Raw genomic sequence first — 14,432 nt, forward strand, 5'->3', positions numbered from 1 at the left:
AGTTGTTATGGATGTGCCTACTAGGTGGAATAATACATACATGATGTTAGAATCTTGCTTGAAGTTTAAAAAGGCATTTGAAAGGATGTCCAAAGATGATGAAGCCAATATATACTTGACCTATTTCAGGGAAAAGGTGCTTAATGATGAAGGAGAAGAAGTGGCGAGTAAAGGAAAGGTTGGACCACCTAAGGAGGAAAATTGGGATGGTGCAGAAGTCTTTGTGGAATTTTTGAAAGTCTTCTATCTTGTAACTTTGAAAGTTAGTGTAAGTAAATATCCCACATCTAATACAGCTGTTCATGATGTCATTGCTATGGAGAACGAGATTGAAAAGCTTTTTTTGCCTGAATATATGCAAATTGGATGAACTATGGAGTTGGTGCTACGTGATATGGCAATGAGCATGAGAGCCAAATACCGAAAGTATTTTGGTTCAATTGAGTCCCTTAATCAAATATTTGTAGCTGCCCTTGTCTAAGACCCAAGGTTCAAATTGAGGCACTACATGCACTTGTGTAGTAAGCAATTACAGCTTCGTGAAGAAGAGATTCAACAGAAAAGTAATGAAGTGAAGACATTGTTGAAGGCGATGTGTGATGAATATGCTCAACAAGCTTTCGGTTCACAAACACAACAAAAGGGTAAAGAAGATTTAGTTGTTAACACTACTTGTTCAAGGGTAAAACAATCATCTTTTAGTGTACCAATAGAAAATCCAATGATATTTAGTCAAATGATGGATGATTGGGAGAAAGAACTAGAAGACACCGAGGATATTGTGCTTGCACATGAGGTGGATAGGTATCTCCTTGATACTCTAGAGAAAGTACCACATGGTCCACCATTTGACGTTTTGAAATGATGGAAGTTGCAAGGGAAAAGCACATATCTCACACTTGCTTTAATAGCGAAAGATTTGTTGCCAATTCAAGTGTCAACAGTTGCTAGTGAGAGTGCATTTAGTCTAGGAAAGAGAGTAATTGACCCATTTAGATCATCTCTCCTTCCTCAAATAGTGGAGTCATTGATATGCCTCCAAAACTAGTTAAGAAGTGAACAAATTAGCAACATTAAGTATGAAGCATGTCCCGCGAAGCTTGAATTTTATTGAGTGTGAATAAGGTAATTATTTTGTTTTGTATAGTTTGGTTTATAACTTTATATTAATTGTTGTCTTCTTCTATTCATTTACAATTAGCATGCTTCTTTTGTTCTTTGTTGCAGAATATAAAAGAATAAAAGAAAATATTATATCTACAAGTTCAACCATCTCACCAAGTGTTCCTGAAATTGAAGCTCCTCAAATAACTCAAACGAATAAAGGAAAAAGGAATTGCGGTAATGTTTTAAATTCAAATGAATAAACTTTAAATTTCAATGATTCAATGAGGATAATATGATATTGGACATTAAAAATATCATGTTTATATTCTCTTTTACCCATTATTCTTGTAGGATACTTGGAGCTTTCATTTTCAACATATGAGCGAAGGATTTTCACATTTCTTCATGGGCATTAAGATTTTTTTGCACTTACTATGCTTTTTTATTCTCCTCACACTTTTGAATGCATTTCTCAAGTTGATCTTGGATCTCGTCCAATTGGCTTAATTGAGCCAAATGGAAATCTCGATATATCATCTGAACTTTGTAGTTTTAGTAGTAAATCCAACCAGGCATGCCAAATGGTTGACCCCTAAAAATTACAACCTACGCGGTGTGTAAGGCGAGCAACTATTAAGCTAACTACATCTTTCTTGTGAATGTCGGTGTGCCAACTCGTGGCCGAGGTTGATCGGGCTAGTGAGTGGTTATGGTGGTGGTGTTGAACACGCTGCTGACTTCTGCATTTAAGGACTATGTTCGAGGAAGGAATACTCTTGGGCTAGGGTTATAGAACCTGAAGACAATGTTACTTAATTCACTGCAAAGTTTAAGATCTTTTGAACCAGGTTTAGCAACTTCAACTATATGCGTGAGAATATAAGTGCGCCAAATCAGTATCAGGTTATATGAGCAAAGATACTCAAAGGAAATCAATATCTTTATTGTGAAAGTTGTTCAGCCGTCTGAATGCCGAACTCTAAAATGTATTTGCGAGTAACAGGTCATAGCTAGAACACCTCACTTCTCTAGGAAAGCTAATGAAGTAACGTCTTTCGGCAAAAGAATCAATGACCCTTCGCCTGCTAAGACATAGATAACCAACTGAACCAAAAATAGTGTTGTTCAACCGAATTAAAGGTACTCCTAGACTGATTAGTTCAATGGTACAGTGTTAGTTGTCAACCTAGTGACGTTCAACCAAACTGAAGTGTTGAGGATGGGGTTAGGATATTAGTATTTTTCTTAGAGTTATGAGAATGATTTCACGTAGAACGTTTAAATTCTTTATTGAGTTGAAGGGGGCTTCCTACATTGTAAACCCTCTTGTATTATAGGGGATGGGTCTTGACAATGCCATATATTTCCACGTCAAATAATCCCAAATGAGAGACCATGCGATCAGTGGCGGATCCAGGAAATAATATTAGGGGGGTCAGTGCGTGCAAAATTTTTTTTATCAGAAATAGCATGCATATCGCTATTTCATCAAGTCATGGTAGGCCTAACGTCATTTGGAAAGGCATACTGCACACCTGTTAATGTATGCAGGGGCAACACCCAAGGTATCCATGAACATTCACCGAGTCTTGGTAGGCCTGAAGTTAGTTGAAGGACATGTATGAAGCCAACTTTAATCTTCAAAAGGGCAGCACCCAAAGTATTCATGAACATTCATCAAAATTCGAAAGTCAACACCCAAGATATCTATAGACGTTCACTCAAGGTCGTTGGACATCCTCTCCCCCCCCCCCCCCGGCGCGGGCGCAGCGGGGCCCCTCAATGCATCCGCTCCCGCACGCGATGATGCCAAAGTGATGCTTTCTAATCAAAAGACTCCATTTTCCATTTTCCAACCTGGTAGTCCAGATGCATCCATGCAACCATAAAGCGAATTGCAATTCAATTGCGATTCTACCTCTGAACCATTATCCTACGTTTTTTCATTCTTATTTCATCTTTATCCCATGGAGGATTGACATTAACCAAAGACGTGGCTAATTTCCTTAAGTTGGACCCCACCTTTTTATATTCGTATGAGCGGTTGAGTTAGAGTTATTAATAATAAAATATTTAAAATTTGTTAGAATAAAGAGTGTTGTTAGAAACAAAAAGTTAAATTTAGTAGTTAAAATAGTTTTTTACAATGTTTCTCTTATTTTTTATTTGAGTACATCGATATTTTTACACTAAGAGTAATGGGAGTTCGGCTAAGCCACATAATGGGTAACTTAATTTGGTATTGAAGTCGTCATCCACGAAATTAAAACATAAGGCCTCTCACTTCCAATTGAAGAAAAATATCACCAAACCATAGTACTAAATGACTACAATATTCCCTTATTAGTTTAACAGAAATTTAAAACTTTTCTTGAAGATGTTCTAAAGCTTATGATGTTTGATATATTCTACCTCAATATCTTTTCCATAATAATAATTTGATAAAAAAAAAATGGTTCTTTTTTTGTTGGAATAAAATAAAAAGTTCGAAACAGTTTCATGCTCTGTGATTGTGCTGAGAAAGATTTGCATTAAAATATGTTAGGTTAGAAAGCGACGCTTTGTGTTTGTCGTCTTCTTCCTGCGCTCTTCTTTTTATCTTCTGCTTCGGAGCTTCGGACTCTCCAGTCTCCACCTTCCCATCCGATGGACTTTCCAAATTCCTCTCAAACCATTACACACCATGTGGTCGCGCTGCCGATACCCAGCCGCGGCCACATCAACCCAATGATGTGCCTCTGCAACTCCCTCGCTTCCCTCAACGCCGCCGATAGCAACATCAACCTCCTTGTAACCTTAATAGTCACCGAGGAGTGGCTCGGATTCATAGGGTCGGATCCAAAACCCGACAACGTAGTCTTTGCCACCATTCCCAACGTCATCCCCTCCGAGATCGGCCGAGGCGCCGACTCACCCAGTTTCTACGAAACTGTCTTGAGAAAAATAAGAGCCCCGGTCGAAGACCTCCTCGACCGGCTCGAGCCGCCGGTTACTGCCTTGATTGCGGACACGCACATTGTGTGGTCGGTTGAGATAGGTAATCTGAGGAATATTCCGGTGGCTTCTCTTTGGACCATGTCCGCTTCAGTCTACTCCGTCTTTCATTTCTTCGATCTCCTCGTCCAACATCGACATTTCCCGGTAAATTTGGCAGGTACGTAAATAACAGCACTAACTCAGTAAGTTTTTAAATTTTCATCTCCACTTTTTGTTCTTGCTAAATGTCATATTCATTCATGTTGTATTTCAATTTAAGCATTGTGGCTTATGTTTGTTGTGAATTAAAACCAAAACTAACCAAATTTGCATTTTCATTTGATAACTATTTAATTTTTTATTTTTAATTTTCACGTTTTGTGCTGAACATATGAGAAAAGTAGGGATAAAAAAGGGAGGTGAGAAAGGAGGGAAAAACAAATCGACTAAAACAGATCGTTTGGTCTGATTTTTTTTCTTAATTCGGATAATCCATTGAAAAAATCAAATCGAATCGGGTTGCAAATATGACTGAATTTAACGTTTGTTGCAAACCATATGTCCTATTTATATCAGTTGGTCTTTTATTTTTGAAAGTTTTAACGAAAAGCTCACTGTACTGTTTACTTTAACGAAAAACTACATTTTTACATTAAAAAGTTAATCATGTTATTATTTACTTTACCTTTTATTTTGTCCTTATCATTAAAACTCAAAATTTTCAAGCGTTTTTCATTAGTTTTCATTTTATTTTTCTGTAGAAAGAGGAGAAGAGCACGTAGACTACATCCCGGGACTTCCTTCTACACGTGTGGCAGACCTTCCCACGTGTTTCTACGGCAAAGGGATTAACGTCTTGGATCGAATACTAGAGGCAATTTCAAGTCTGCCCAAAGCACGATGGCTTCTGTTGCCTTCGGTGTACGAGCTTGAAGCCCAAGTTATCGACGCGTTGAGAGAGAAACTGTCGATTCCTGTTTACCACATTGGGCCCTTAATACCTCATTTCAAGGTGGAGGCCCAAACAAGGCCCATTGAGTGCCAACCTAAGTCCAATGAGTCCCATTGTTTTGATTGGCTAGATAAGCAACCAAGAGGGTCGGTTTTGTACATGTCCCAAGGGAGTTTGCATTCAGCTTCCAAAGCCCAAATGGAGGAAATCGCACGTGGCTTGAGAGAGAGTGGGGTCCGATTCTTTTGGGCGGCACGTGCGGAAGCTTTGGATTTGCAAGAGAAGTGTGGTGAGATGGGGATTGTGGTGCCTTGGTGTGATCAATTGAGAGTATTGTGTCACTCTTGTATTGGTGGGTTTTGGTCTCATTGTGGTTGGAATTCGACCTCCGAAGCTGTTTTTGCTGGTCTTCCGATGTTAACCTTTTCTATATATTGGGACCAAGTGCCCAATAGTAAGATGATTGTGGAGGATTGGAAGATAGGGTGGAAGGTGAAGAAGGGTGTGGGAGAAGAAGAAATTTTGGTGACTAGAGAGGAAATTAAAGGAATTGTTAAAAGGTTTATGGATTTGGAAAGTGAGGAAGGGAAAGACATAAGGAGGCAAGCAAGAAGGATTCAGGACATTTGTCGGCAAGCACTTCGAAAGGGTGGCTCGTCTTATTTCAATATTAAAGCGTTTATAAGTGACCTATCAAGCTGTGAGAAGCATTGTTAATGACAATATAGTCTAGTGACCTTACTTTCTACTTTGTTGCAAGAGATAATAAATTCACATCGTGAATTAAAAAGAATAAAGGAAGAAGGATTAAGGAAATTGTTGTTGTACATAATTTGGTTTCATTGCCCACCACAAATATGTATGAGACAAATATATGTTCACATCTCTTTCGCATGACATAAATCCCAACAACTTTACGGTCTCTGTATTTATTCTTGATGCTTCTTCCATGCTCTCTGAACTGTAGTCCAATTAAAACTTTGGTCTCTGAACTAAAATTTGTGTGTGTTAGTTATTGAACTTGTTATAATATGGAGCAATGGTTATTTTGGCTAGCTACGTTAGAACTTAAACCAAAATAAAGGGTTTAAAGTGGTAAAATATTAACATAAGTGTTAACAGATTTAGCTAAAAGGACAACTGTTTCACATTATAACAAGTTTAGGGATCAATGCTTACAGATTCGTAGTTCTAAAACTAAAATTCCAATTAAGCTAAAATTCACAAGTCATTGCTCCAATTAGCAAAGGGATTCCCATTTAAAAAAAAAAAATAGAGATTAGTTGTGGGGCCCACTCTACATTGAATTTCAACTATCCGAACGTCTATTTTGTAAGTCTCGATTCATAGATCATCCTTACAAAAATTCAATTAAATCCGAAACCATTTGCCTATTTAATTATCAAGATCAAATTTCATTATTTTTTATATAACAAAGTATTCTTTCATTTCTTTGAACCTAATTAGATATCTTAAATATTTTCAATTTGGCTAATATTTTGCAAGAATGATCTATGAGGTACAACTTAAAAAATAGACAGTTCGAATCGTTAAAATTTAATGTGGTGTGAATCCCATAACTAATCCCTATTTTTATAAGGAAATGGGGATCCTTTCCGGCTTCCTATATATATGCAACACCAACCCCAGCACTAGTACACTTCAATATTTCAATCTTTCCACAAGAGAGAATGAGCACAGTGAAACTTGAGCGAATGCCAGTCTGCCACGTCATGGCTCTGCCCTATCCCGGCAGAGGCCATATCAATCCCATGATGAATTTCTGCAAATTACTATCTTCAAAAAAACCCGACATTCTCATCACCTTCGTCGTCACCGAAGAGTGGCAAGGATTCATCGGCTCCGACCCTAAACCGGACAACATCCGATTCTCCACGCTACCAAACGTGATACCCTCGGAGCTCGTTCGAGCAACCAACTTTCCAGGATTTGTGGAAGCTGTGAACACCGAGCTGGGGCCCATTCGACCAGCTGCTGCTTGAACGGGATCTCCAGCAACCGGTGACTGTCATAGTTGCTGACCCGTTCCTAGATTGGGCTGTGAGGGTGGGGAACGGAAGGAACATTCCGGTGGCTTCGTTTTGGCCTATGTCGGCGTCGGTGTTTACGGTGTTCCATCACCTTGAGCTACTCAAGCAAAACGGCCACTTCCCTGTTGATGTGTTAGGTGCGTGAATTATCATCAAGGACTATATTGCTTGTTATGAAACGTACATTTACATGTGGGTGTCAACTTCTGGATCCCACGTGCATTAATGGTCGAAATGACTCATGCTTGCCATAACATCGAACTTTCTACATAATTTGTCGGAAAACAGACACGTGAGATAAATTTGAAAGTGATTACTTGACAGGTGTCAAGTAAGAATCCCTTTTAGTCACTTTTGTAATGTTCATGTAAATTCATTTTTAATTAGTCATGTCTAATTTTTTTTTTTTGATGTATTTTTTATTGGGAATTATTATTAACACTTCAAAAATCTTATAATACACTCCTTATAAATGTATTTTTCTTTCTAATTATAGAAAGTTTGGAGTGCCAAATGAGATTTTTAAAGTGCTAATAACATTTCCCTTCTTCTTTGCTATACCTAAATCTCCTAAATTTGAAAATTTCTCACCCAAACACACCTTAAGTCATAGTGTCCTACCGTTATAAGAAACAAATTAGAAGCATAGTGTGATACTTGTCGGAATAAATGAACAACAAAGTGAGTCATGCGTGAAAAAAAGGTTACATGTCAGTCTATCACATAACTATTATGAATGAATTAGATTCATGCTATAGACGAACATATATGCAGTGTGGAAATTTATTTTGGGTTTAATGATTCTTTGTGCCTAATGTACAATAGAGCGTGGAGATGAGGTAATAGACTACATTCCAGGAATTTCCACCACACGAATAGCAGATCTTCCCACAGTTCTCTATGAAAACGATCGCCAACTCCTGCATAGAGCCATGGAAACTATTTCAAGCATGTACAAAGCACAATATATCTTATCCACTTCAATCTATGAGCTTGAGTCCCAAGTGTTCGATAACTTAAAAGCCAAACTTCCGATACCTGTCCATCCTATTGGTCCAACCATTCCATACTTTCAACTTTCAGAAAGCTCTTCCATTCCTCACGATGGCCTCAGTTATTTGCATTGGCTAGATTCTCATCCTAAAGCCTCAGTCTTGTACATCTCCATGGGAAGCTTCCTGTCGGCATCACAAACCCAAATGGATGAAATTGTTTTTGGGGTGAGGAACAGTGGTGTTAGGTCTTTGTGGGTGGCTCGTGGAGATGCGTCTAGGTTGAAAGAAAGTGTTGGTGATATGGGTTTGGTGGTACCTTGGTGTGACCAATTGAGGGTGTTGTGTCATGATTCGATTGGCGGGTTCTGGTCACATTGTGGGTGGAGTTCCACTATAGAAGCTGTTTATGCTGGTCTTCCTGTTCTTACTTGCCCTATATTTTGGGACCAAGTCCCCAATAGTAGGCAAATTGTGGACGACTGGAAGATTGGATATAGAGTGAAGAAGAATGAGGGGACTGAACATCTTGTGACTAGAGAGGAAATTGCACAACTTGTGAGGAGATTTATGGATTTGGAAAGCAATGAGGGAAAAAAGATGAGGGAAAGAGCAAAACAACTTCAGAAGACTTGTCAAGAAGCAATTGTTAAAGGTGGCTCATCGGACACTAACCTTGAAGCTTTTATCAAAGATATTTCCCAAGGCTATCATCATTGAGTTCATAATTTGTATTATTGGGTGTGACAATGTAATTCTATTGAAAGACCATCGTTTTGTTTGAAACCAAATCAGGTTGAGTTTTATGTATTAATTTTTGTTCTTCATCAATCCTCGTGATGGAATCAAAGATATATGTTCACCATTCAAATAATAAAAAATAGTATCTTAACAAAATCTATCTTCTTACATAATTTTTACCCATCTCATTTTGTACAACTAATATTACTAACTTTCAAATTATCTACTTACATGATTTTACTCGCCTTATTTTTTACAACTAATGTTACTAACATTCAAATGATTTATATTTACTACTTAGAGAGCAATTACAACTAGAAGAAGATTTAAGACGGAAGAAACCTGGAAGAAAAGAGATGAAAAAACCCAAGAACATGGGAGTTCAATTGGCCCAAATGGAAGAAAGGAGCTCCATGGGTACTTAAATTACCTGGCAATCAGTGAGCCCTACTCTGCCCGATTTGGTGCAAGGCAAGTCTTGTCCGAGCTACTCCGTCCGGGTAAAGCATTTATTTTTATTTTTGTGTTAGATGACAAAAGCCCACGCGCATAAGCCGAAAGGAGGAGAAATTGTTTTTCTATCAACTTTTGCCAAAAGGAGGAGAGTTCAAATTGAACTTGGCCAAACAGCTGCATAGTTAAATTTGGAAAAGGGTTATTATACAAAATGGTCCCTGAGATTTGCATGATCAATAGAAATGGTCACTGAGATTGAAAATCAATAGAAATGGTCATGAGATTGTCCACCATCCATGATTTTGATCATTCCGTTAAAACTCTTTAGGCAATTTTCAAAGCTTCCTAAATCAATCAATTCTTTACCAAATTCGACTCATAATATATCAAAATGAAGATAAGAAAGTATAAAACAAGATTATACCTATTTAGAAGCCCAATGATTGCCGGAGATGGCCAGAAAATAGCCTGAAAGGTGATTGGTCCACGGGAAAACTAGCTAGAAACTGGGTAAACTTTAAACGTTCATAACTTCTTCAATACTCAATGAAATTGGGTGATTCAAAAACGAAAATCATACTTCTCGACAAGATGAAGAGAATGGTATCTTTTTTTACTGCTAAATCGCCGTGGTTTGGCAGGAAAACAGCTTGAAAGTGGCTAATTCGAAAATGGTTACCCAATTTTGAGCCGTTGTCTGACCAAACCACAGCAAGTTAGCCTTCGAAAAAGATATCATTCTCTTTGCCTCGTCAAGAAGTATTATTTTTGTTTTTGAATCACTCAATTTGGTTGAGTATTGAAGAAGTTACGAACGTTTAAAGTTTACTCAGTTTCCGGTGAGTTTTCCGGTTTTCCCGCGGACCAGTCACCCTTCAGGCTGTTTTCCAGCCATCTCTGGCAACCATTGGGCTTCCAAATAGGTATAATCTTATTATACACTTTCCTATCTTCATTTTGATATATTATGGGTCAAATTTGGTTAAGAAACGATTGAATTACAAAGCTTTGAAAATTGCCCAAAATCTTTTTTTACGGAATGACCAAAATTATGGATGGCGGACAATTTCAGGGACCATTTCTCTTGATTTTCAATCTCAGGGACCATTTCTATTGACCATGCAAATCTCAAGGATCATTTTGTATAATAACCCAAAAATTAAAGTTTCACGCAATCATGTGTGAAAAAAAAATAAAAAACTAAAATATCTCTTTGTGAATAATTTAATTATGCATTTGTAAATAATAATCGCCATGACAATGACTAAAACGAGTTGAATTGCACAAAATTATTGGGGAACTATTATTATAGCATGCTAAAATCTCATTTTGCTGTGACATCCCACATCACCTGGGGGAGTGATCCTTAAATGTATATGCCCATCCCTACCTAGCATGAGGCCTTTTGGGAACTCACTGGCTTCGGGTTCCGTAGGAACTCCGAAGTTAAGCGAGAAGGGGGCTAGAGCACTCCCAGGATGGGTGACCCACTGGGAAGTTGCTCGTGAGTTCCCAAAAACAAAACCATGAGGGCGTGGTCGGGGCCCAAAGTGGACAATATCGTGCTACGGTGGTGGAGCGGGCCCGAGAAGTGATCCCGCCCGGGCCGGGATGTGACATTTGCGGTCTCACAAGTGTATTTTTCATTCTAATTATAGAAAATTTGAAATGTAAAATGAGATTGTTGAAGTGCCAACAACAATTTTCAATTATCATTTAAAGCAAATATTAACTTCAATTGCCCTCCCCTTGCCATTGCCTTGGCAAAATGGGCGAAAGTGCTCTATGCCTCTATGGTCAAGGACAGGCCCGACATTCTGTTTTTCTCTTTGGTGGCTAAGGTATTTTTAAGCTATTTTTTGTTTTGACAAGAGTGATAATCTGTTATTTTATTAATCAATTCAAACAAATAGAGAGGTGTCAATTGAGTATAATGTTCTAGCGATCAAGAAAATAATCTAGAGTGAATTTGTTCAAACAGACAACTATAATAAACTCTTATACGGCTACAACATTACGAAAATTACAACGCCTCCTATACTAATTTGTCACAAAACAATAAACTCATTGTGTCAAAACTTGTGGGTCCCTAGACAAGTCTGAAAAGCATGAAATATTTCGAATGAAATCTCCCCTCAGCCATACACAGTTAAGGGCATCTCGAATGGTTTAGGCAAATAAAGTTGCCTATTCATTTGCTTTATGAAAAACTTTGGTCACTACTCCAATAAATTAGGCAAATCAAATAGATATCATATAATATTTTTTTTCATTTTTTTTCTTGTTTAAACTTGGCAAAACTGCAAATAACACAACCTAATTGAAGGACCACATAAAGTATTTTAATGTAAAATAGAATGTGAGGAAATATTGCCTACTTTGAGAGAGTAGGCAAATTTGCCTACACAGTTGAAGCAAGTTTTTGCCTCGTAGCTCATCAATAAAAAAGGGTTTGACTAATCATTTGCCTACGCTAAGATTTTTGTCTACTCAGGTTTTATGTTGAAGCAAGTTTTTGCCTATATAATTTTTCAAACACTATTCTCAATTTTCGATCGTTATATCGAATGTATTAAAGAAAATCAAAGGATAAAAATTTATAACTTGTGTGTAAGAAGTAAAAATAGGTGCCTAGTTATACTTCATATCCTCAACACCACTGTGTATATATATACTTCATATCTTCAATGAGGACATTTTCGGCCTTTGAGAGTTTCATGCTTTTAATTAGGTACTGTTTGTGTTTAATTTTAAATAAAAAATTCATAATAATTTCTGACCGCACGATATACGATAAATGAATAAGATGTAAGGATTCTTAAAATCCTCGCAAAAAAGATCCCATCCCCAAATCCAAATTTTACCACTTGCTAACTTCACCCATGATCAATATAATAATGTTTAAACTCTTGGTTTCTCAGAGATACGGTCGATTTGGGATATTTCAACACACCCCATTACGTGAGACCTAATTAGTGGGTTACACATGAGAGATCTACACATCAACAATCACGTGGTGTCAAAGGGGACTCACCCTCCATGCGGGGCCAAGGTACCCACCATCATCGTTCTGGACCAAGGAGACCCACCCATCATGTGGCAGTACGTGCCTGCTTTTTGGCTCTGATACCATGTAGAATTATCAGAGAGACGGGTCGAAAGCCCACTTTCAACAACACTAATAATGTCCCCAACTTGGTAATTAATACCTGCACAATCCATCAGGTGTGAGGTTTTATCACAAAAGACCTCGGTATTAGCTGGAGTGGGAGTAGGATATTTAAACTCTTATTTTCTCAAAGATACGGTTGATGTGGGATATTTCAATAGTTCGCCACCAGTTATCCCCTTTTAAAATAAAAAAGTAGATTCTTCTTTAGCCTAAGACTATATATTATACTTGGATAAATTACACAAAACGACCTCGATTATGAGTTGAATCACAATACCATACCTCATCTTTTAAACATTACAATGTCATACATCAACTTACGAACCGATGGTCACGATTGACCGGCTTAGTCTCCAAGACCTCGTCGGCATCGTCATCTTCCAATTCTTTCTTAATTACAATGCAATCGGAGTCATCGTCCTTGTCCTCCAATTTTGGTTTAATCTCGACGCAGACAGAGTCTTCGTCATCGTCGGAGAGTTGTTGGGGCTTGGAGGATGATGGGAAGGCGAATGACTCGATTGGGCGCATCGTCGAGGTGTGAGGCTTCTTGAGGACGCAGAAGGGCTTGAAAGCGGAAGAGTGCTCCTCCCACTCCTCACGAGAGGGCTTGGCCAGGATGAACTGGGAAAGAGGTTGAGGGTGAACTAGGAAGAAGGTTTGGGTTTGTTGTGGGTGGATCCCACATTTTCTTATAAAATATATAAACAATTTTATATTTAAATTATTAATGTTTAAATAATAATATTTAATTAATATTTTAGGTTTTTTATGTTAGCACCTCACAAAATGTTGAATGCACCCCACATTAAAATATAATATTAAATAACTTATTTACCCCACTATGCAATGTCAATTTTGACCTTATTAGGTTTTAAAAAAAATAAAAAATTTCTAAATACACCCCAAATCACTTTTACTGTATTATTTCTCTTTTTCAACCATCAAAACCCCTTCCACCTTCCATTGTTGAACGAAACCCTAACCTATAAAACTACAGACATGTTGATTGAGAAAAATTATTTTTGACGAATGGAACACGAAATCGATGTACCTTCCACATGTATTGAGAGAAGGTAATTTTGAAAGTCTAATGGAATCATGTGGTGCCAATCCCTATCAAATTTGTTGGTTCTTTTATGTTATTTGTATTAGAAAGATGGAGATCTAGTTCTTCAATATATGAATGACAACATATGTCTGGGAAAACCCTCCTTGTCATCCCAAAGAGAAAAGTTTAGCGATTAAGAAGGGCAACATTTTCTATGGCCACCCTTGAGAAAAAGGGTAGCAACTATAGGAATCTATTTCAATTGAATGTTAGACAATGTCAAAGAATGCGAAATGCAGTTAAAAGACACATAACCCTCTAGCCAAGAGAAATTGAAGAAAATGTTCACATTCAACAAGAAGGGGCATTCTTTAAGTCATTAGAAACTGAGACCCAAAACAATTCCCAATACTTATACTTTATTTTTTGATTCAGTCTCCAAATTTATGCTTAAACATCCTGGTATTTCTTTCTAGACAAACCATCTAGAACATTACCATTGCACCAATCCCATAAAACTCTTATCTTTTTTTCTCTAATCTAAACATTTTTCGAATCATTCATTTTGAAATCATTCGGCAAACTAAACGTTCAGATAATTTGAAATCATTCAGCAAACTAAACGTTCAAATGTTTAGATTCAGTCCCCGAAAATTAATAATGAGTGTTATAAGATTTGAGAAATGTGGGGTGCATGTAGAAAATATAAGGTGTATATTGAGAATGTGGGGTGTGGAGGTATTATGGGAAAGTATGTGGGGGTGTATTAAGATAATTTTTAAGTGAAAAAGCAAATGTGGGGTTTATTCAACAATTTGTGCTGTTAATATAATAAGCTATATTTTATTCCATTTGGGCTTGCCACAAGCCAAGTTAGTATTTAATAGAAAAATTAACAGTCAAACTGATGGAGGTCTGACATTACAAGAAATTT

General features: G+C 37.4%; 1 protein-coding gene and 1 pseudogene across 1 annotated transcript; both read left to right on the forward strand.

Annotated features, from left to right (window-relative positions):
* The first annotated feature begins 739 nt into the window (after positions 1-739).
* On the forward strand, positions 740-6,194 carry LOC137743182 (UDP-glycosyltransferase 87A1-like). Its single transcript, XM_068483072.1, has 4 exons — positions 740-804; positions 1,956-2,010; positions 3,658-4,261; positions 4,845-6,194. Exons 1-4 carry the CDS (start codon positions 740-742, stop codon positions 5,750-5,752), a joined length of 1,632 nt encoding a protein of 543 aa, XP_068339173.1. The 3' UTR covers positions 5,753-6,194.
* Positions 6,195-6,644: 450 nt separating this feature from the next.
* LOC137743505 (UDP-glycosyltransferase 87A1-like) lies at positions 6,645-9,122 on the forward strand (annotated as a pseudogene).
* Positions 9,123-14,432: the final 5,310 nt, after the last annotated feature.

Source organism: Pyrus communis, chromosome 8, assembly GCF_963583255.1.
Source record: "Pyrus communis chromosome 8, drPyrComm1.1, whole genome shotgun sequence".
Lineage (NCBI taxonomy): Eukaryota > Viridiplantae > Streptophyta > Magnoliopsida > Rosales > Rosaceae > Pyrus > Pyrus communis.

Coding starts and splice junctions, on each gene's coding strand:
- LOC137743182 (XM_068483072.1), top strand. CDS start 740: ATGGATGATTGGGAGAAAGAACTAGAAGACACCGAGGATATTGTGCTT. Junction 805..1,955: donor CTTGCACATGAGGTGGATAG/GTATCTCCTTGA, acceptor CTTTTGAACCAG/GTTTAGCAACTTCAACTATA. Junction 2,011..3,657: donor GTGCGCCAAATCAGTATCAG/GTTATATGAGCA, acceptor ATGTTAGGTTAG/AAAGCGACGCTTTGTGTTTG.